We start from the raw sequence: 24,469 nt of genomic DNA, 5'->3' as shown, positions 1-24,469 counted from the left end.
CATAGTGAGGCAGTGAATCCAGACGACTCACTCCCAATGGACAAATCCCAGCCACCAGTTTCTGGTAACCATTAATCATCTCGAAATATGCTGTCCATTTCAAAGCCACAGTTCACATTGTCTGGGCAATCCGTTTCAGCATGACTTTTCAATCTCATGGGCCATCTGGATCCACCACCCGCAATAAGCTTGTTTTTGCAAAAATGTTATAAAGCTGCCATTTCCACCCAAAAAAAAATCTTATTTCTGTTAGGAAAAGTTCGAAATCATGATTTTTAGCACACTTCTCACCTTGGAGAAACACACCCAAGATGTCGAATGCTGCTTACTATTTTCACAGCAATTCAATGCAACTTTTACAGACCAGCTGCTTGCCAATTAACAATTTCAAAGCCCTCCAAATGCAACTTCAGCTATCAGTGGCTTTGTGAAATCCAAAACATGGTGTACTACTCCAAGCAGCCAATTTTTGTTTTTTTTTTTTGTTTAGATGGCAAGGCAACTGGAGGACGTTAAGGTGCATCTGAAATTTTAGAGCAATCCTAGATCCAGAAAATGGAGAAACAATATAACCCAAATCATGGACCCGCCAGATGAACAGTCTGGATCATAGATGGGTGGACCAAAACCATAACAAAATGCTTACCTTAATAAGAGAGATAAGAGGGGAGGGCAAAAAAAAAAGAGCGCCCCATGATCGGGCCAACCACATGTGGGAGTAAGAAAGATCGCAAGGCACAACCATATTCAAAAACCCAAATCAAGAGGTGGTTCAAATCCAAATCCACTACTCCAAATTAATTCCACAAACAAAGGGATTGATAGGACTTAGAATATCCAATGTGAACAGGTCCCTTGGATAATAAGAACCAATAAGTGTTATGAAATAGACCTAGAAAAGAGATGTTCCTTTTCCTTTCTTGTCCCCGCCAATTTCAAAGTGCTTGCATCGCTGAAAGTGCAAATAAACGTAATGTTACCAATTTGAAGCATAAATCACTTCGTATGTATAATGAGATTTCTGACTAGTGACCTTTTGTCCATATGTACCATGCATAACAGGTTTTTTAGATGAATGGCCCAGATAATTACATGGTGGGTGGGACTAAGGGTGAGAAGATTACCCAAAAAAGTGCTAACAAACCTCTTCCTTGCACACAAAATAAATTTGGTTTAAATGATGGGAAATATATAGCTTATGAGTTGATTTGTCATGATTAATCAATCTAATTTGATGAAAAATATCGTAAAATTTCATGATATTTGGTGCAACCAAACACATATAAAAGAATAAATAAATAGCAAACAAAAAGTAAAATCAAAAGGTATCTAACGAACCAATCAAAACAATAAATTTACTTTTCTAATTTCAGCAAATATCCCAATTGTAATTAAGATAACAGGCCTCCACAAAGTTGAAAGAACTGCAAAATTCATTAAACTAAATTGGGAAACCATAAGGCCCCGTTTGGTTGCCACTTAAAAATCAGTTCTTGCCAGTTTAGTTAATTGTACTCAATCTCCAATACATAATTAAGATTAACTAAAACAAGACAAACTCATTTTTAAGGGCCTAAGGGTGTGTTTGGATGGGATGCGGATCGGGTACTACCCCCACCCGTCCCTAGCTAGGAACAGACAGGGGTCTTAAGAACCCACTGTGATGTACGGGTTTTATCCACACCATCCATCCATGTTTCCATATCATCTTGGGGTACAGGCCCAAAAATGAGGCAGTTACAAGGCTCAAGTTGAAATATTTTTTGAGGCCACAGAAATTTTGGATCATGCCGATATTTATTTTTTAAAGGTTGGATGGCAATTAACCATCACGGTGAGCCCTAGGAAGGTTTCAATGGTGGATGTCATTATCATTGCTGCTTCCGATGGTGTAGTCCACCTGAGCCTTGGATCTATCGCATTTTTGGGCTTGTACCCAAAAATGATATAGCAAAATGGACAGATGGTGTGGATAAAACCCATACATCACAGTGGCCCCTTAGAGCCCTCGTCCGTTCCTAGGTAGGGAGTAGGGATAGGCGGGGTGTAACCAATCCGCATCCATTTGGATGCACTATCCAATCGAATTGCAAGTATCGGTCTAATGTGCTGGAAATGACCAACTTGTAATTACTTTCAATAGCATTAGCATTATAGGATTGGGCTTTGAATGGCTGTTACATTACTTGCAAGCTAGACTTCAAAGGAATATGACAGCAGTTTGAGTTCTTCATCATTAGGAATGCTGGGGAACTGTTGTTACAATCTTACAATTTGGTTATTTCGCTTTTCTAAATTGACAGCTTGCAATGCCAGTTTACTTGTGCATCAAATTGCGAAAGCTGTACGTCGCACCACAATCTAATTTTGCTTGTGTGCATGACCAGGGCAGGCTCATCAGCTGGGACCCAAGTGTGGCCCAAAAGTCAGGCCAATCCAGTCATCAAGTGGGCCAGGCGTGTATGATGACTGTGGAAATTGGTCTCTCTTTTTTTTTTACCATACATTTTCCAATTCAATTGTGGTCCATGTGACCAGACAGATTTTCAGGCCATGGTGGGGCCACAGCCCAAACCTCACATAGAGTCATGTTGCAAGGGAAGGATTCAACTTCATACTGTATTAGCCTTAGCAGGGGCTCATCAGCCCATAAATAAGGCAACAGAAAAAATAAACTAAATCTTCAATTGAAAGGTTCACACCATGAGATTGGCATTTTGGATATTTTCTGTCCATATCAAATAGTTCTGTGACCATTCATCATACTGAAAGAATGCAGGTGTACTTCGTAAATCAGGTCAATGCCTAAAGTCGAGTAAACACTTCACCTTGATGGGATGCTGGGAAACATGTTTGCAGCTCTGGCACTGTAGCCTTAGCACAATCTTCTTCGTTGTCTTGGCCTGAAAAACCCAGAATCATGTCAAAAATGCATTCACGTTGTATCCATGGATAATCTAATCCCATAATCTATAAATTGTAGACTTGCCTTTTTGTGGAAAACAGGCTTCGTCTGTCCTCCGTAACCTGATTGCTTCCGATCGTACCGTCTCTTGCCTGCCCGATCAAGTAAAATTAGCTAGAGCACACAAACTGAGAGTCCGATCAAGACGAGTTGGGTAAAGCTCATATAACTTGCCTTGGACAGCAAGGCTATCCTTTCCTTTCTTGTACTGAGTAACCTTATGTAAGGTGTGCTTCCGGCATTCTTTGTTCTTGCAATATGTTTTCTTTGTTTTAGGAACATTCACCTATTTCAGGAATGTGAATCATTAAAAATGGGAACATTTTTAGCATGACAAATAAAGATTGCAGAAGGCGTGTTTTCATCTCCATCAGTGGCGGCCCAAGGTCAATGATCAGGGCTACACAAGCCTAGAATAAAAGGGATTCTCTTCCCAAGATGTCAATCCAAGGTTACATGGATCATGGGTCACACTGGGATTTGGGGTACGAGAACAGGTCCATGGTCCATGGTTCACTACTTCAATACATGGTAGCCTAGGGATACAAACTAGAAGGGATTCTCTTCCCAAGATGTCCATCCAAGGTTACATGGATCTGTTGTGAAATATGTTGGAAATACTAAAAATTTAAATTTTATATATATATATATATATATATATATATAATTTCTTTTGTTTCACCAGGCTGAATCACGTAAAAAATTACGTTGCCCTTAAAGCGTGATTCGCCCCCTTATCAATTGTTGATGGGTTATGGGCGAATTTCTTCTAAGATAAGACAAGCCTAACTAGATGCTACATGCAGCAATCACGAAGGGTCCACTTAGGAACTATTTAACGCAGTTGATCTTCTGACAAACTCGAACAGCGGACGTATTTGCGGTATTCTTGGATGGAGATATTTTTTGTGAGATCTGATGGATGAGGAGAGATATGTTCGAGCTGATTGGTTTTTGGACCGGAATTGTCCAATTTATATGGGCACCAAGGTAGTGGACCGTTGTTAGGTGGTCATCAATGGTTCAGAACATTTGAAAAACGTTTCTGACCGTTGATCATCAATTTGGGCCGTTTCAGATCATTAGATCGAAAAATCTAACCATTAGATCATCAAGGCCCATCCGTTTTTGGACCGTTATGGCTTTTAAGGCTGCTAGCCGTTCTCGAAACAGCTGACCGTTCGGATTAATAAACCGACCGCTTTCTGTAGCGTATAAAACCCAAGCCCATATCAAACCACCCACACATGCAAAGTGCGCCACCTAGCGCCACTACAGCCACACTGCCTGCACCCATGCCCAAGCGTGCGCGCGTGCGTTCCAGTGTTACGTACTAGAACAGGCAACCCGTGCATCTTAATCTCTAAAACTCCAAGTAAGAATACTACACACACCTCCACATATAAACCACAATATTTCTTTTCTCATTTCCGATGCGTGACAAAAGCAAAAAACCGCACTTCTTCATTTGAAAATTTTTAAAATCATTTTAGTGGCAAAATAAAAATTCTGAAATTTTGATTTTTCAAAAACCAAATTTCAACAATCCCCAATGGTTTTTTAAAAAAAATGAAAAAATTCTGCCAGAGATAAAGATATAACTATTATGCATAGAGAAAGATATCTCATGATTTGAATCTTTCTTTAGTGTAAGTATTTTAAACTTTTGTCGAAATTCAGAGTTGATGCAGCATTAAACCAATTATTTCATAATAACATAACTAAAAATACTACACATATAATAGTTTCTGCGTTATGTCAGTTCCTTTACATTACTACACTTTTAATGGCCATGTGCTTATCCTGTTTCATGAACGATCCCGAGAGAACTCTAACTCTAATGAGAAGCAACACCACTTCTACATTCACATAGGTAAAATCCTTCCAATGTTTCCACTACTTAAAACACTTGTCCTATTTGACTGAATTTCATTAAGAGTTCCAAGACTCAGCCCTCTTGTTGTAACGGCCAGCACTTTCCATCCTGGATGAGGTTATTATTTTACATTTAGTGCTGAAACTTTTCACATATTAGTGATTTGTTATTACCCATTGAACCCAATCTTTAGAGATTTTCTAACTTTGGGTTGGGTTTCTATCACTGGTGGAACTTTGATTGAAGAGTTTCAACCTCATCCCTCTAGATGTTATCCTTACTGCCTCTCTCGTCAAAGGTTTAGTAAAGCAATCAGCCAAGTTATTACTTGACTTCACAAATGAGATCGCAATGATTCCATCTTAAATCAATTGTCTTATATAATCATATCTCAAACTTATGTGTCTAGACTTCCCATTATACGTACCGTTGTAGGCTCTCGCTAGAGTGGCTTCGCTATCGCAATGAAGTGAAACAGTCGGTATAAGCTTCACATAGAATGAAATATCTAATAGAAGATCCATCAACCACTCAGCTTCTTTGTCTGTTGCAGCCAATGCTATGAACTCAAATTCCATTGTTGAGTGCGTCATGCAAGCTTGTTTCTCGGATCCCCAAGATACAGCTGCACCTCCTAAGGTAAATATCCACCCTATTGTATACTTGTTGTCCATTGCACTCGATATCCAACTTACATCGATATATCCTTCCAACATGGCTGCAAATTCTAAATAAAATAGTCATAGTTCTTTGGCTTCTTTTAGATAACCTAAAACTCTGCTTATAGCTTTCCAGTGTTCTACACTTAGATTGCTAGTAAACCTACTTAGTTTATTCTCCAGTCTTGTGCACTGCATAGCATACATAAGATTGCTTATAGCACTAGCATACTCTAGTTGTGCAACTGCTCTTCCATTATTTTCCTTCAATTTGATACTTGGATCAAATGGGGTTTTTACATCTTTGATTTTCAAGTGATTAAACTTGTTCAATATCTTCTCAATATAATGAGACTGGCACAATGCATAACCCCCACTATGCTTCTTAATTTCGATACCTTATATAATATCTACTTGTCCAAGATCCTTCATTTTAAAAACGAATGAGAGAAACCTCTTTGTTTTAGTTACACAATCCGTTTTGTTGCTGATTATTAACATATCATCTACATATAAACATATAATTATAATATAATCATTACAAACTTTTGAGTATATGCATTTATCAGCAATATTATGTGTAAAACCATTAGACAATACTTTAGAATCAAACTTATTACGCCACTGCTTTAGTGTTTGTTTTAATCCATACAAAGACTTAACAAGTCTACACACTTTTCTTTAATTGTCTAGTAGAACAAACCCTTTTGGTTGCTCCATGTATACCTCTTCATCGAAGTCACCATTTAGGAATGCTGTCTTCATGTCCATTTGATGGACATGAAGATGATGTGTAGATGCAAAAGCGAATAAAATCCTAATCGACGTTATTCTAGCTACTGGTGAATATGTGTCAAAATAATCGATTCCTTCTTTCTGTAAGAAACCCTTAACAACTAATCTTGCCTTAAAGGTTTGTATTGTACCATCAGTGTGATATTTCTTCTTAAATACCCACTTACACCCTATCGGTTTAGAACCTGGAAGTAAATCCATCAGTTCCCATATTTGGTTTGATATAATTGAATCCATTTCATCATTAATGGCCTCTTTCCAAAAAGTGGAGTATCTTGAAGTCATAGCTTCACTAAAGGTTTTAAGTTCATCTTTTATAGTTAAAACCATAGGTATTTTCCTAATGACCTTCTCTCTATCACCCTCTACAAGATGAAAAGAGAAATAATGAGAGTCTATTTGATCAAAATCAAGACTCTTCTCTACTCTTGCTCTTTGACTCATACGAGGTTCACTTGGAGTTTCAACTTTTTGTTGTGTTCCTTATATAGTTTTATTAGGAGATTGAATCTCAATATTATTTTTCTCCATCAATAAAAAGTTCTCAAAGAACTCTACATCTCTAGATTCTATGATTACATTGGAATCTAAGTCCAAAAGTCTATAGGTCTTACTATTTTGTGCACATCCTACAAAGACGCACTTGATAGCTCTTGATCCTAACTTAGATCTTTTGGGTTCAGGAGTTCTGCAACACGCGAGACACCTTCACACTCTAAGATACCCTATGTTAGGTTTCCTTCCTTTCCATATTTCATATGGAGAGGTCTTGGTTTTTTTAGATGAGATTCTATTCAAAACGTGGCACGTAGCTAACAGCGCTTCTCCCCATAGGTTTAATGGTAACTTTGCTTGTATTAGCATTGAGTTGACCATTTCAACTAAAGTCCTATTTTTTCTCTCGGCTATACCATTTTGTTGTGGTGTATATGGTGTTCTGCAATAGTGTACTATAACATGTTCTTCACAATAGGTAGAAAATTCATTAGAAAAATATTCTCCTCCTCTGTCACTACGAAGGACTTCAATCTTTTTAACTAATTGATTTTCTACTTCGGATTTATAAATCTAGAATTCATTAAATGCTTCATCTTTTGATTTTAACAGATATACATACACATATCTTGAACAATCATTTATTAAGAATGTCATTTAGTTCACATATGTCAGTATGCACTAGGTCTAATATCTGAGACGATGTTTCATCACTTGGAAATGGTTTCTTAGTTATTTTAGACCGCATGCATGTTTCACATTTATCATTGTCACTATCATTGTATGATATTAAGCCGTTCTTAGCTATGAGTTTTATGGTACTATAACCAATATGTGCTAACCTACCATGCCACAATGTAACAGACTCGACTATGTAAGCAGAAGAATTCTTTTCATTCAAAGAAAGTTTAATCATCCCATTACAAGCACAACCCTTCCCCACAAAGTCCACATTCTTTGGCAAGATTAGCTTGCCCGATTCAAACACAACCCTTATTCTAGTTTTGCTCAAAAGGTTCCCTAAGACTAAGTTCCTCCTGATGTCTGGGACATGCAGTACGTTGGTCAAGATAACCTTCTTTCCAAAGGAAAAGAGTAATTTCACGATGCCTTTGCTAACGACCGTCGATCGACCTTCATTTCCCATTTGAACATCTCAACCGTTGGTCACATTTTCATAGATTTTGAAGGCAAATCTGTCGTTGCATACATGGACTGTGGCACCTCTATCATACCACCAAACGGGGACTTTCTCTTAAACTATGTTCACTTTCATGACCATTGCTACAATATCATCGTCTACTGTGTTAGCCTCTTTCTTAGGCTCTTTGCAGTCCCTACAGACTCAAGCAAAATGTTTAGTCTTACCACAAACATAGCAAGGACCCTTGGGTTTGTTATTTTTCTTCTTTTGGGTTTTCTTGAATTTCCCTTGATCTTTATTGGATTTTAGGAAATCATTTTTCTCAAAGTTATTGTTCTGTGATGGTTTTCTACTGCATACACCTTGGATGAGGATGCACGATTAGTATCATCTCTCATCTCAGTTACGAGATTCTTCCTCAATACGAAGATGCTTTTGAATTTGTTTCAAGGTGAACTCTTCGGATATATGCAATAACTTCTTCCTGTAGTCTTTCCAGCTTAGAGGCAATTTGGCGATAATAGCTCCAACTTGGAAGGATTCAGGTAGGTCAATTTTTAAAACTTTTATTTTGTTTACAATAAATTGTAATTCATGGATTTGGGCTAGTAGGGGCTTACTTTCTATCATCGTGAAATCGAAGTACCTGGCGATTAAGAATTTTTGTGTTCCTTCTTCTTCAACCTTGTACTTGTATTTCAGTGCACTCTAGATTTCTTTTGTTGAGGTGGTTCTTGTGTACAGATCGTACAACTAATCAGAGAGCGCGTTGAGAATACGGCTACAACACAGCAATTCGTCTTCTTGTCACTTGATTCTGGCAGTGATCTGATCTAGAGTGTTGGCATCCGTCACTTCTAGTAGAGGTTGGAGATGCTCCAAGATGTAGAAAAGAAAATTTTCAGTTTTTTTTTTCCTAAAAACCAGTGGGGGAATTGTTGAAATTTGGTTTTTGAAAAATTAAATTTTCAAAATTTTCATTTTGCCACTAAAACGATTTTGAAAATTTTCAAATGAAAAAGTGCGGTTTTTTGCTTTTGTCCCACAGCAGAAATGATAAAAGAAATCTTGTGGTTTATATGTGGAGGTGTATGTAGTATTCTTACTTGGAGTTTTGAAGATTGAGATGCTCGGGTTGTGTGTTCCAATGCGTACGCACGCACGCATGCACGCTCCGGCTCGGGCTCGGGCACGGGCGTGGGCAGTGTGGCTGTAGTGGCGCTAGTTAGCTACCCTGGTGCCTATATAAACTGGACCATTCCGGTCTAAAAACCAATCAACTCCAATAGATCTCTACTCATCCATCGGATCTCACAAAAAATATCTCTATCCAAGAATACTATAAATACATCCGTTATTTGAGTCTGCCAAAAGATCCATTGCATTGAATAGTTCCTAAGTGGACCCTTCATGATTGTTACATGCGAGATCTAGATAGATTTGTCTTATCCTGGAAGCAATTCGCCTGTAACCCATCAGCAATTGATAAGGGGGCGAATCATGCTTTAAGGACAACGTAATTTTTTACGTGATTCAGCCTGGTGAAACAAAAAAATAATTTTACTTTTATTTTTTTAGATTTTCAGTATTTCCAACATAATTGTTTTGGCGGAAAAACAAAAATTCCGAAATTTTGATTTTTCAAAAACCAAATTTCAACAGGATCATGGGTCGCACTAGTATTTGGGGTACAGGAACAGGTCCATGGTTCATGGCTCACAACTTCAATACGTGGTACCCTAGGGATACAATCACATGGGTCGCTCTAGTACATACACTCGGTATATGCAATATAGTTTTATGCGTTGAAAATGTAATTTGTGAGAGAGACCTATGTTGGTTTAGAACCATTTTAAAATGGCGGTGACTCTTCGACTGTACACACGGCATAGTTGTATGGAAACCCAGAACCTCAAGGTCACTAAAACAACTGCAGATGGAGCATAACCTAAACATTTCACTTAGAAGATAGTATTAAATTATTAACCAACTGATTTTTCCCTTCGACTTTGGATCACTCAATATTTTACTTTTAACTATCCATTTGATAGCCATCAATTGGATGGTTAGGATTGCTTTTCCAATGTGATTTTAGAGATATGTTGCATCCAGAATAGGACTCACAATTTCAAAGGTTAGTGTCATGTGTGAGGATTGAGTCGCCCACTGAAGTAGGAGTCTAGGCTGTTATTACTATAAAGCTAGAATACACAGTATGATAATGCATGCATGCTATTGCACAAATCCAACTATAAATCTCTACATTCTAACTAAAAATTTAAATTACAGCTTAATCAAGTAGAACAATAATACAAGGTTGGTAAAAATAGTGATCCAGATAGCAAATGACCAAAAAACGGATTACGAAATTGGGAACAAAAAACTTGGGGGTGTTGCTGATTTACTACGTCGCCCCGTTTCCCTCCAACATGTTAGGCTCACTTGAAGGATACAAAACACAACATGTAAAATGTTGCGTTTGGGTTGCCTTTTCCCTTCCATTAGGTCAACTTTGAAGAGTTTCTTCTGATAGGGATCTTAGGACTGAACAATTACCAAAACAGTTGGGGAATACAAGTCACTGCCCTTCATTAGGAAACAACAAAGGTAAAGGACAAACATGCATATATTTATAACACAACAGGCATATAGTGATGTCGTATCATGGTTTAAAGTCCTATTATAATGGGCCATGGGCAAGGGGCCCAAACCTTTATGGGCCATTTTAGGGCAGCCATTATATCAACTACCAAAAATGCACATGCAATGCATGGGAACATATAAATTGATATTTTAATGTTGTTAGGAGTTAAGGTCTGATTGTGGCACATATTACATTGGATTGATCACGTAACATTATTGTTTTATTAAAAGAGAACTGTTCACATACAAAGATGTATGATAACTTAAACATACACTGCTTTTTCCCTAATTTTAAATATTTAAATAAATTTAATAAGGAACATTTGGACTCTTGGATTTTTCCTCAACCACCTTTCTTCATCATAAGGCTTGTAATTTGCCTGATCATCGAATCAACATTATTTGGTCCAAAGAATGTTCACTGCTTACGCTACCTGATGAATGGCCAGGATGTCTGATACATATGCCATCTGACAGTGAGACCTAAGCAACAAGGTATTTGGTAATGGTAACAGCCAGCTGTTACCATTACAGTATAGGCCACAATGGCCATTGCAGCCCCAGTAATTACCGTTACGACCCTGTAATGGTCAAAATTTCTTTTAAAAAGGGGGGGAAACGTATAAGGATATTGAAATTTTTCAGAAAAATATGAGGATCCGAAATATGTATTCTTCTCTAGTTTTTAACATGTATCTAATCGCGTAACAAGCCATTCTTTAGTAAGAATGTTGTCTAGGTTTCTTGATGTTATTGACCCGAGACTAACTCTAAAACAGTAAAACTCTCATATTTAGGCTTCTCAATAAATTTCAATATATAATGAAGATTATAAGTCTGCATATGAGTGATGATTAGTTGATAGCACAATATAGGTCCTTACCTTATCACTATTCAGGCTCCGACACACATCAAGCATGATTTGGTTCATTAGGGCCCGTTACATACAAGCAGTGTTTGAATTATTGGTATCGTTACAAGTTTCGTTGGCCGAGGATACGGAAACAATATCGATATCGCCGATAACGGGAAATGCGGGGAAACATGGGAAAACTGTGAAAATATTCGGTGAAACTTCAGGAGATGCTAAAATACACATATTTGCATACTTAGGAATTTTTAAAAAAAAAAAAATGCAAAAGGAATGCATATAAAATAAGCGGCTTAAAAGCATGTGTTGATGTAAGAAATTAGTCCAACCATCCCGTCAATCCCATCTATCCATCCGACCATCATACCTTCCATCCAAACATCCATTAGTATTTTAGAATATTGACAATACGGTATTTCGTTGCGAAATCATCGACAATTGAAAAGGAGACGAAAGAATGTAGTCTCGACATCGCCCATAAAAAACTTGAAATCGATTTTTTTTTAATAAATAGATTTTTGGCGACATCGACACATTGGCGTTATTATTGAAATATCACTAATACACTAGCTACACCTAGAATTTACATAATAAAAAATATTGGCAATACATTGGAGACATCGATACATTGGCGATACAAGCGACACCTAGAATTTACAGTTGAAAATATTGGTGATACATTGGCGATACTTAGCGACACATCGCCGATACCTGGAATTTTTTTTATATTACCGATGTTATTGGTATCGCTACCAGTGTTATCGATATCACTGAGCTAGAGATAGAGATAATATCGGGGATATTTTGATAATATCAGGGATAATTCGAACAATGCATACAAGTACGACAAAGAGGATGGAAGAAAGTGACAATTACCGCTTTCGCTATTTCCAAACATGGTTTACTCAACTTCAATTCATTAATCCCACTCAATTTTATGTTTTGATCCTCAAAATAATCGTAAGCTTCCTTCACGTTTGACATGAATAAAGAAGTGGAAAATGAGACAGAAGTTAGAGTGACAATTACCGCTTTCGCTATTTCCAAACATGGTTTACTCAACTTCAATTCATTAATCCCACTCAATTTTATGTTTTGATCCTCAAAATAATCGTAAGCTTCCTTCATGTTTGACATGAATAAAGAAGTGGAAAATGAGAAAGAAGTTAAAAATAACAATTACCGCTTTCGCTATTTCCAAACATGGTTTACTCAACTTCAATTCATTAATCCCACTCAATTTTATGTTTTGATCCTCAAAATAATCGTAAGCTTCCTTCATGTTTGACATGAATAAAGAAGTGGAAAATGAGAAAGAAGTTAAAAATAAAATGTTCAAAATGGGCCATTTATAGTCATATTGCCTTCTAAAGGTGTATTGGGCCCATATTGGTGCCATTACAAGCGTATCAGCCACTACGGGCCTATACAGTCCCTTTTTTTTCAAAAATGAACTGATTCACCCCCGTATCGTATAACTGGTAAGGTATTCAACAACAACATAATGGTTGGTTGTTCAACTATTTACATTTCAGGCCGTAATAGTTTTTTTTTTTTTTTTTAAGAAGAGATACTCAAAAAATGAGAGGATTCCAGATATGTATTCTTTTTTATGGTTTTGAATGTGTTTATGATGGTCTAACAAGCCATTCTTTGGTAAGAATGATATCTCAGGTTGCCTGATGATTTTATTAACCTAAGAGGCCGAGACTGACTTAAAAATTCCTTCATCTAATTTAGATAAATAGTATCGGGCTGATCTAGAACTCAAATGCCCTCAAAATGGCCTGAAATTCATGCAATCTGTGCAACTCATCCCACTAACGCACATCCCCAACCATTTGAAACCATTTTCCTCAAGAAATTTGGGGAAAAAATAAAAATTAAATTCAAATGAATGGTACCAGACCACTTTAGGACGCACTAAGATACTAGCAAAACAGTCTGAAATTCATGCAATCTGTGAAACTTATCCCACTAATGCATATCTCTGATCATTTTAACACTATTTTTCTCAATAAGGTTTAGGAAAGTATTTTTAAAGGTTTGAGGAAAAAAATAAAAAATTAAATTCGGATGAATAGGGTCAGGCTAATCTAGGACCACTCAAATACTCCCAAAACGGCCTAAATTCATGCAATTGTGGAACTCATACCACTAATGCATATCCCTATTCATTTCGACAGGCTAATAGAACGATTTGAACTATCCATTAAGTCCACAACACATTTCACGCGCTTTTGCTTTCGCATGATGACCCATGTAATGTGTGTTGGACCTAATGAACGGTCTAGATCAGTGAATTGGACTGTCTAGATTAGTGGACTGGACTATTAGATTGGTGGACATTTATTGGATGGTGAAGAATGAAAAATATCCAATGCTTCATTTCAACAAGTGTCTACAAATCAGAGGTTAGGATCGTTCAAACAATCTGATTTTGGGATCATGACTTAGCAATAACAATTCCCACAATTTAATCAATGCCTTTTTAGGCTCTTTTATTGTGAAAAGACAAAAGGGGAGAGAGAGAGAGAGAGAGAGAGAGAGAGAGAGAGAGAAATGTTGGCAGTTAGCATGGTGCAGATGAGAAGAAGAGTTCAAAGGTAGGGAATTTTTTCCTCTGGAAAATATTTTTTTCGAGTTTTTTTCTGACCACTGTAAACACCGCGACATTATGCCATTATGTTAGACTGAAACGGCTGTTGTGGAACCATTATGCTCCCTCTTTTTTTTAACGGGCCATTACAACTCCGTAATGCCCAACAGCTTGAACCATTACCATTATGTAATGGTCGTTCAGTGTTCTAAGTATTGGTATCGCTATAAGTTTCATTGGCTGGGGATATGGAAAACAATATTAATATCATCGATAATATCACCATTAACCAGAAATACAGGGAAACATGGGGAAAACGGTGAAATTTTTCAATGAAACTTCAAGAGATGCTTAAATACACATATTTGCATATCTAGTAACCAAAAAATTACAAAATTGATGCATACATAATAAATTTCCATTTAATGGGGGCCGAAAAGCATGTGTTCTCGTAGGAAATCAATTTAACCATCCCATCCATCCATCTAACCTTCCATCCTTCAATCCAAACATCTATCGATATTTCAAAATATCAACAATACACGATATTTGTCTAAGAAATCATCAACAACAAGAAAGGAAATGAAAGATTGTGGTCTCAAGATCACCAATGTTGCGATAACGATAATATCACGATTTTATCAGTATTATCATCAACAAATTGAACACTGCTCATAACCATGTGCCCATTAAAAAAAAATGGAATTTTTTTAATAAACCGATTTTTGGCAATATTGAAAAATTGGTAATATTATTGAAATATTGTCGATATACTAGCAATACAAGCGACACTCGGATTAACACGGTCGAAAATATTGGCGATACATTAGCGATATTGATACATAAGCAATACAAGCAACACCTAAACACTGCTTATAACCATGTGCCCATTAAAAAAAAAAAAAATGGAATTTTTTTAATTAACCGATTTTTGGCAATATTGAAAAATTGGTAATATTATTGAAATATCGTCGATATACTAGCAATACAAGCGACACTCGGATTAACACGGTCGAAAATATTGGCGATACATTAGCAATATTGATACATAAGCAATACAAGCAACACCTAAAATTTACACAGTTGAAAATATTGGCGATACATTAGTGATACTGCGTGATACATCACCGATACCTGAAATTTTTAATACTACCAGTGTTATCGATATCGCTGCAAGTGTTATCGGTATTGTTAAGCTGGAGATACAGATAATATCGGAGATATTTAGATAATATCGGGGATACTTCAAACAATGTGGCCATTATGTTACCATTCTTCTATACCTTGGTAACAGGGGTGACCGTTTCCTTTATGTAGCAGCCTTTACAGCTATAACATAACTGTTTTTCAATACCACGCTTGGCAATGCATGGCAGTTTTCATGAGCCCCACATTCTAACAAAACCCTGAAAAAGAAATGATGCATCACTAACCCCTAAGCATGGAAAGATGTTAATGGAAAAGACTCGAAAAAATTCCATTTATATTAGACTACTAATAGGTGGAATCACCTTTCAGTCTCCAGATAGATTGTATGATTGCGGATGTCGAAGAACCAAAAATCAACTTGTAGCAATCCTAACCATTAATTGGAGGACATGTTTTCACTGGGCATGGACATGGTGGGGCCACCAATTTAACATTTTGGATCTTTGAAAGATGAGACCCACCCATACAGGGTGCTGACTTCATGATAACACCTTGATTTTTTGGGCGAGATCTTCAATGCGGGACCTACCTGGTGGGCATCTTGGATATCTTACTGGTATGTATGCTCTGCTGCCATACGTGGTGTCAGGCATCTTCAAGGTGGGACCCGCACCTGGTAGGGCATCTTGGATACTATACCTATATGTATGTTGTTGATGGCACATGTTATGGTGTGTACATGGTATCCCTCTGTGGGTGTCAGTCCCACCTAACACAAATCTCATTGTAATTCACAATCCATAATACATCCCATAGTTTATAAACCAAAACAGGTAGTTAAGAACATATTGTAGCAAATCTCTCTTAAGCAATGGGAGATTTGCCAAGCTCAGGCACATGCATAAGAGATCCATCAATACCAATACAACACCTGATGTGCCCACGTGGCACACGTGTTTGAGATCCAAGACATCTATCAGTTGGGTCACACTGTGTAGATAGTCTAGTCAAAAAAACAGGTGAGTTGACTCATCAAGCAGGCAACTACGCTTAGAACTGACAGGTGGATCAGAAAATTCAAAGAAAAGAGTTAAAGCTATCAAGGCATAAATGCCACTCTCTTGAATCAGACAGTGCACTTCCTGATGCAGGACATGGAAAATTAAATATGATATGCAAGATTGCAGGCTTAGATCACACCAATTCAGAAACAATCACACAACTTCCACATCCCACATGAAAATCCAAACATTCAATTAAAGGGGAATCTATGCTGGTCCAAGCCGACACAGGCTAGGACTGGACCAATAAAATTATAGACCAAACAATGTCAAAGGGAAATAAAATCAACTACTCATGCATAAAAATCAGTCCCTAATCCAAGGGATTCCCTAATTTCAATTCAAGGAACCCTAAGGTGATAAAAAGGGGCAAATCAATTAGGGATCATGTAATATAGGGTTAGGATTCATGAAAAAAACGGCTATGAGAGGATAAAAGAAGATAAAAACCTGAACCAAAAGATGATCCCGCGCGTGGACAGCAACAATGGTCCAGATGGACGTGTGTGTGATCCCGGCCGCACGTGTGTGGAGCCCACTATTCAGAAAAAGGCCACCTTGGCCCTGGTCGGCCAGGGATGGACTCCAAAACCTCCAAATTTCAGCTCGATCCGATGTACGGTTTGTGCGTGGTGCTCCGCCGAAGTTTCAGCTCGCCTGCGGGCCGAAATCTGGAAACCTGCTTCAATGAAAAAATCTGATGCAACAAAAGGACAAATTCGAAGTACGGATGGTGGGGGAAGATGGAAAAAAAAGATGATGGAAGATGGGGGTGAATTGGGATCGATGTGGCTTCGCACCACGGTAGTTAGCCCTTCGAAAAGGGAGGGCTTCGCACCCACTTTTGAATTCTTCCACAACTCACGAAGAGAGCAGAAAAATAAAGCAGAAATTTTTTATTAACTTCAATGAATGAAAAGAACTACAAGGAGTGCCTATTTATAGGGAGAATCCTATACCCAAAAACTCGCACCATGTGCGACACCTATTACTTGGCGATTAAGTAAACTAAAATAAAAATCAAACGAGGAAATCTAAAGCGTTCACGATGTTCTAAATAATAACAATAAGCAAAACCTAAAATATAAAACCAATCCGATGAGTGGGCCACGATCATGAGATCCCATGGTGGGCTTTTCTTGACTATCGGGCCACTTTTCTGAACCAAAACTTGTCTTCTACCTAGGAGGCCCTCTCTGGACATCGTCATCGAGCCAGATCGATGGTGGGGTCCTCCTTCTGCGTACGTACGTGCGTAGGGGGGGCGGCGTGAGTGCGCGTATGCGCATGATGTCCCCATCAATTCTCCCCGGCTGCAAAGATTTCGCCACTGGAGAAATAAAACTCTGAACCGCTCTAAGATGTCGGGATCAAGTCTCTGAAGCTCCTCCTCGGTGAGCCACATACTGTGAAGCCGGGCGTGACTTCCATTTAACCAAGTACTTCTAAACGTCCGACGTTGAAACTATCGATGGTCTGGATATCCTCTATTTCCTTTTTGGGTGTGTGAAGGTTAGGTATGGGAGATAGAGGCTGGGAAAATGAGTCGGGAAGGATAGGTATGGGAGGTAGAGGCTGAGAAGATGGGTCGGGATGGGTAGGTATGGGAGGTAGAGGCTGGGAACATGGGTTGGGACGGGTAGGTATGGGATGTAGAGGCTGAAAAAATGGGTTGGGAAGGGTAGATATAGGAGGTAGAGGCTGGGAAAATGGGTTGGGACGGGTAGGTATGAGACGTAGAAGCTGGGAAGAAAGGTTAGGAAAAGTATATATGGGAGGTAGAGGCTGAGAAAATGGGTTGGAAAGGGGCCATGGTTCAAGGGATAAATATGAGGAATCAGGATGGGTGGGCGAAGGGCCGGACAAAGTATCAGTGGTCCTCTGAAAAGTAACTAAATCCTCCACATCAGATGTGAAACTAATTCCCATGGAAGGTGGAAGATCTATCTCATACACATTGAGACCGTTGCGTTTTATCATTTTGACGGGTGCGCTACACGCGTGTAACTTACGAACGGCCCTCGAAGGATACCGCCCGGGCCTTGCGACCATCACAGAGTCCCCAATATTGAATCCTTTGAAACATTTATACGGGTCTCTGTATGAAATGTGCAATGTTCATTATTAGTCATGATCTTCTGCGATTTCTTGATGCCATGAATGAATGTGATGCGCAAAGACTCTACAGCTATGGGACAGTGACATAGACAAGATTAATAAGTTTCCTAGGTTTATAATCAGTAACGACTTCACAAGGACTTAGACCTGTGGACCTATCGACAAACTTATTCAACGTGAACTCGGTTGTAGGTATTACGATGTCCCATATTCTGGTGTGCTCTGTATCCTTCCTAGGGGACTCATCTGGTAGATCATCAAGAAAGATATCACGTAACTCATCCATTACCAGAATGGCCTCAGTGGGTAACTCTACACTAGCCGCTGGTGCACTCTCTCCAGCCACAAGGCCACACATGTTGTACCCCTCAAAATAGTGGTCTTTATGTCTCTCATGGGGTGGGTGTCCGGGCGCACACCCATAATTGATTCCTTGACCAACTCCATTCATTAGTGTATCCTCAGGCCACCTGCTTGAGATTGGACATCTACCCCAATGGTGGGGTTTGTCCTAGCGATGGTCTTTAGTCGGGTAATGCGTACATCAAGCTGTTCACAGCATTGGTCCATTTCCAAGCGCTTAATCATAGACTCCAACGTCTGAGATATCTTGTTTAGTGACTCTTGCAATTGTTCCATGTTTAGTGTAGGGTGCAAACCGAAACTGCGACCCGTACGTGTGGGCATATAGTGACTTGCTCAACCTAAAGACCTTCTATGACAACTATATGCGTCTAAAAACTAAATGACCCTACGAGACTCTATATGAAGGAGACTACACACTGTTACTAAAATTCAGCTATATATGATGGACTGAATGCATGAAGGACTCAAACTAAACCCTAAATATGTTGTGAATTCCCCTACAAGAACCCTAGGCTTTGATACCAAATTTGATGCAGGACATGGAAAATTAAATATGATATGCAAGATTGCAGGCTTAGATCACACCAATTCAGAAACAATCACACAACTTCCACATCCCACATGAAAATCCAAACATTCAATTAAAGGGGAATCTATGCGGGGCGACACAGGCTAGGACTGGACCAATAAAATTATAGACCAAACAATGTCAAAGGGAAATAAAATCAACTACTCATGCATAAAAATCAGTCCCTAATCCAAGGGATTCCCTAATTTCAATTCAAGGAACCCTAAGGTGATAAAAAGGGGCAAATCAATTAGGGATCATGTAATATAGGGTTAGGATTCATGAAAAAAACGGCTATGAGAGGATAAAAGAAGATAAAAACCTGAACCAAAAGATGATCCCGCGCGTGGACAGCAACAATGGTCCAGATGGACGTGTGTGTGATCCCGGCCGCACGTGTGTGGAGCCCACTATTCAGAAAAAGGCCACCTTGGCCCTGGTCGGCCAGGGATGGACTCCAAAACCTCCAAATTTCGGCTCGATCCGATGTACGGTTTGTGCGTGGTGCTCCGCCGAAGTTTCAGCTCGCCTGCGGGCCGAAATCTGGGAAATCTGATGCAACAAAAGGACAAATTCAAAGTACGGATGGTGGGGGAAGATGGAAAAAAAAGATGATGGAAGATGGGGGTGAATTGGGATCGATGTGGCTTCGCACCACGGTAGTTAGCCCTTCGAAAAGGGAGGGCTTCGCACCCACTTTTGAATTCTTCCACAACTCACGAAGAGAGCAGAAAAATAAAGCAGAAATTTTTTATTAACTTCAATGAATGAAAAGAACTACAAGGAGTGCCTATTTATAGGGAGAATCCTATACCCAAAAACTCGCACCATGTGCGACACCTATTACTTGGCGATTAAGTAAACTAAAATAAAAATCAAACGAGGAAATCTAAAGCGTTCACGATGTTCTAAATAATAACAATAAGCAAAACCTAAAATATAAAACCAATCCGATGAGTGGGCCACGATCATGAGATCCCATGGTGGGCTTTTCTTGACTATCGGGCCACTTTTCTGAACCAAAACTTGTCTTCTACCTAGGAGGCCCTCTCTGGACATCGTCATCGAGCCAGATCGATGGTGGGGTCCTCCTTCTGCGTACGTACGTGCGTAGGGGGGGCGGCGTGAGTGCGCGTATGAGCATGATGTCCCCATCACTTCCTCTCTCTCTCTTTAAGATGTCGTTGGCTGTCACTGAGCAATTGGAGAAAATTCAGAGAGATATTCTTTGGGAGAGAAAGGAAGAGGGGCATAAGTTCCATCTTGGCAAATGGGATGATGAGCAAAAGCCAAAAAAGAGAGACGGTCTCACGTTGGGCAAGATAAGGGAGAAAAACTTGGCTCTTCTTGGTAAATGGTGGTGGAGATTTGGAGAAGAGAGGGATGCTTTGCAGAGAGTTTGCTTAGGACAATTTGGATTGACCGTGAACCACATTGTGACAAATAAAAACGTCTACTAAGTGTAGGTGAATCAAACAATGTGAACACTGACCTAAGCAAAAAGGCATGAAAAAAGGTGTAATTAACTCTACCTTCACATCAAAGACCAAGAGATGTTGTCCATGCTGTATGGATAACAAAGAGGGCCAACATACAAATAAGGTCAGTCCATTCAGATTAGTGAGCCCAAAACATGGTCCAATCAAATCATGGACCCAACACATGTGCATATTCATCCATGTACTATTGACATGGGTGCATTATTCACCCATATGCACGCACGGGCTAGCATGTTCAACATAGTCAGTTTCCTATTTTTAATCAAGTCATTAGTTAGTTTCATTTAATTTAGTACAACTTGTTCAGCAAGGCTGGTATTGGGAACTAAAGATAAGGTTTTTTCTTTTAAAGGCAGGAATTAGAGATGAGTTAGGAAAGCTGTTAGCAAACAATCTACATACGTCAGCCACACGTATGGCACGGTCTGTATGAATTTTTATAAACAGGAACCAGCTTGTTCTGCTTCCCATGATTTGAGATTAAAAAGAGTCATCTATGTACTATATTCTAGTGGTGTGATACTCCTATAAGGCTGCCCTAAGTATCTTCCATAGACCCTTTACCTGTCTCAGACTATCTATGACACAACCAAAACGAAAATAATGAGCTCTGAATTAGGACCTATCTTTATTCGACAATCAACCCGCAAAATCTTCTTCAAATTTGATAAATTGAGCCCAATAGAGAAAGTAAGACATGCTAAGATAAAATTCCAGCTAGTAATGCTTGGGATGGAGCAACACATGCTTTCAAACCTTCACAGAATAATTTTCCATTCGAAATAACCATCATTCATCCATAAAACAATATTTACATGCTTATGTACTTCTCAAAGCAAAAGGAAACCCTAACACAATCTTAAATGTCCATTACTTCTAAATTCTAATCCTAACCACCCATTTCAACAAGACATTAAACATGACCAAAATATCCCTGAATCCCGTCACAACAATACCTGCTTTGTCTAAATTGGCCATAACTCAAATGATACTATAATTGCATACGCTTGTGCTTGTTTGAAAGATAAGTCAACAGTGTTTTAAACTAGAAGCATCATTTGATAACCAAAAACCGACACACAAAATAAGTGAAATACTAGAAGGGAAACACGTTTGACAAGTCATACGCTAACTCTAATTTTGACAACTAAATAATAAATCCTATCGACTTGTGGACCCCACAGTCGATAGGACAATTGGACCATAGGTCCAAAAGTGTCATCAGATCAATCTTGACTATTGGTAGGGTCCATGTCTTCAATCTGGACAATTGAATGGTCGAGATCCTCAATCTGGATAGCTGGATGGTGAAATCTTTAGACAGGACTCAGGACACCCAGATGGGCCTGATCTTTGATAAACCACCAACTGGACCACTTTGTAGACCCTGATTGGATGATTTGATCATGTTGCATCATTCTCATGTGCTATCATGCATTTATTCTATCTTGTTTCAATACCTCCATGAGATTGGAAGTTGGTTGCAGGAATTTGTGATGCATAGAGTTCGAATTTGCAGTTCACTCAATTCATGGCATCGATTCGCTAGTCACTATATACACAAACCCAATTCATCCACTTCGTGGTTGTAATTAGTCTTGCCCGAAAAGCCATTTCAAGTAGTTTTATGTCTAATATTCAAATCTTCTTCAGCCAACCTTTCAAAAGAAAACAGAAAAAGAACAAGAAACGTCTTAAGCCCAACTTTCTACCTGTCTTTTGAATTCAAATCATGAAACCCCAAAAGATAATAGAAGGTTTAAGTGAATTTATGTGAACTTTAGTGAATTTGAGAGTAATGAATAAGCTGATTTGATTAGCTCAATAAGGAAATGTCTACTCTCCACCATATATGCAGAATTATAAAAACATAGGAGGATATCCAGTCAACTTGAGATGACGGAATTTTGTACCGTAGATGTGGCACGTGTATGATGATCCAAACCATTCATTTGCCATAGAACTCAACAAGTGGACCAAAGACCAAAAAAATGCAATATCAAACAATCCAATTCCTAACCATGCGCAGAAATTTTTTTTTTTTTTTTTTAAAAAAAAAGGTATTTTGCTTCTGCACAAATAGGACTGTCTCATCACAAATGAACAATGAAATTTCATACTGTAGATGGGGCACATGTGTATGATGATCCAAACCGTTCAATCTTCATAAAACTCAACGAATGGATCATAGAACAAAACCCGCACAATCTTAATCATGCAAAAAGGGGAAAAAAAAAAAATGTGTGCTTCACTTCTGCACCGATCACTAATGAACGATGAAATTTCATACCGCAGATGGGACACATGTGTATGATGATCCAAAACGTTCATTGTCGTAAACCTCAACAAATGGACCATAGATCAAAAACCTACAATAATCGAACAATCCTAACCATGTAAAAAAAAAAGTGTACTACGCCTCTGAACAGTTAGGATTTTCTGATCAGAAATCAACGATTTGGGTCATCGCACATATATGCCACATGTCATCAACAGATAATGGACCAATAGACAATACTTAGCCAGGATCAATGGCGGGCCATCATCTGTACATGTGGGACCCAACTTGTCTAGTCATCCAGACCGTTCATCTGTCAACCCGACCATGAACGAGTCTCATCTACAAACTGAAAAAATACATCGAACTCAACTCCACTCAACGATTGTGTATCAGCAACCAAAAGACGATAATAACCCCGACCAGAAAGAAGCGAGATCCTTAAATTCAGGGTTAGTATCGTCCACAACGTTCTCCAGGAATCAGATTCGTGTAAATATAAAATTAAAATTTTAAAAATAATAATAATTAAAAATTAAAAAATTAAAAATTAAAAATTAAAAAAAAAAATTTCAAAAAAAAAAAAGAAGAAGAAGAAGAAGATAAAGACACTGCAAAAATGTAATATTTTAAAATGAGACAAGAATTTTCGATGAGACGAATTTACCATTTTTGCCCTTCGGGTGAGAGACGCTACTGCCTGCAATCGATCCTCAGGAAGCGGCGCGAGATTCAGGTTAAAGGCAGACTTCGTAATAGGCAGGAGGGAAGCTATATGATACTCGGTATGCATATGACGCTTGATACGCAGGACCCCAGAAATTGTACACGTGGTAATATTAACCCAAATAAAACCGACTAGATTGTGCAAAGCACTATCTCCAAGTAATAACCCTAGGATTTGATTGGTTGAATAATCCTAACCTCTGATTCGTAGACGCTTGCTTATGAAAATTGGACCCTTAGATTTTTTTTCACTGTCAACCGTCCAATAAACGTTCACCAATGGGATGGTCGGATAATCAAATAAGCTTAGTTTTTGGTGCTCGATACACCGACACTGGGTGCCATAATTTGGGCGGTTTAATTTGATTAGTTGTATGCCTACGATTTCTAAGTCATTTTTAAGTGCCTGCGTATCATCTTTTACACTCTCCCTGAGTATCAAAGTTTTTCTCATGCACAGTTGGGCCGGGCCTGGAGTTGGTCCTGGACCAGATTTTGAATTCGTTTCGGGCCGGCTGTTGGGTCGGCCCTATTCAAAATTCTAATTTTAACAGGCTGAGCTCGGCTTGTTGCCACCCCTAAGTTGGACGCCTATAAAATTAGTGCTAAAAATGGGCCGTTTTTGTCCAATGGGCTTTGTTTATGGCCCTGATATAT

General features: G+C 38.6%; 1 protein-coding gene across 1 annotated transcript; it reads right to left on the bottom strand.

Annotated features, from left to right (window-relative positions):
• Positions 1-768: 768 nt before the first annotated feature.
• On the bottom strand, positions 769-23,911 carry LOC131248587 (large ribosomal subunit protein eL42-like). The gene is made up of 4 exons (XM_058248934.1): positions 23,754-23,911; positions 3,140-3,251; positions 2,829-3,057; positions 769-952 (listed from the first exon to the last, which is right to left on the bottom strand). The coding sequence occupies exons 1-3, from the start codon at positions 23,877-23,879 to the stop codon at positions 2,936-2,938; spliced, it is 360 nt and encodes a 119-aa protein (XP_058104917.1). The 5' UTR covers positions 23,880-23,911; the 3' UTR covers positions 769-952; positions 2,829-2,935.
• Positions 23,912-24,469: the final 558 nt, after the last annotated feature.

Source organism: Magnolia sinica, chromosome 6 (assembly GCF_029962835.1).
Source record: "Magnolia sinica isolate HGM2019 chromosome 6, MsV1, whole genome shotgun sequence".
NCBI lineage: Eukaryota > Viridiplantae > Streptophyta > Magnoliopsida > Magnoliales > Magnoliaceae > Magnolia > Magnolia sinica.
The sequence above is the reverse complement of the archived record's forward strand: the minus strand, read 5'-3'. Positions and strand labels throughout refer to the sequence as shown.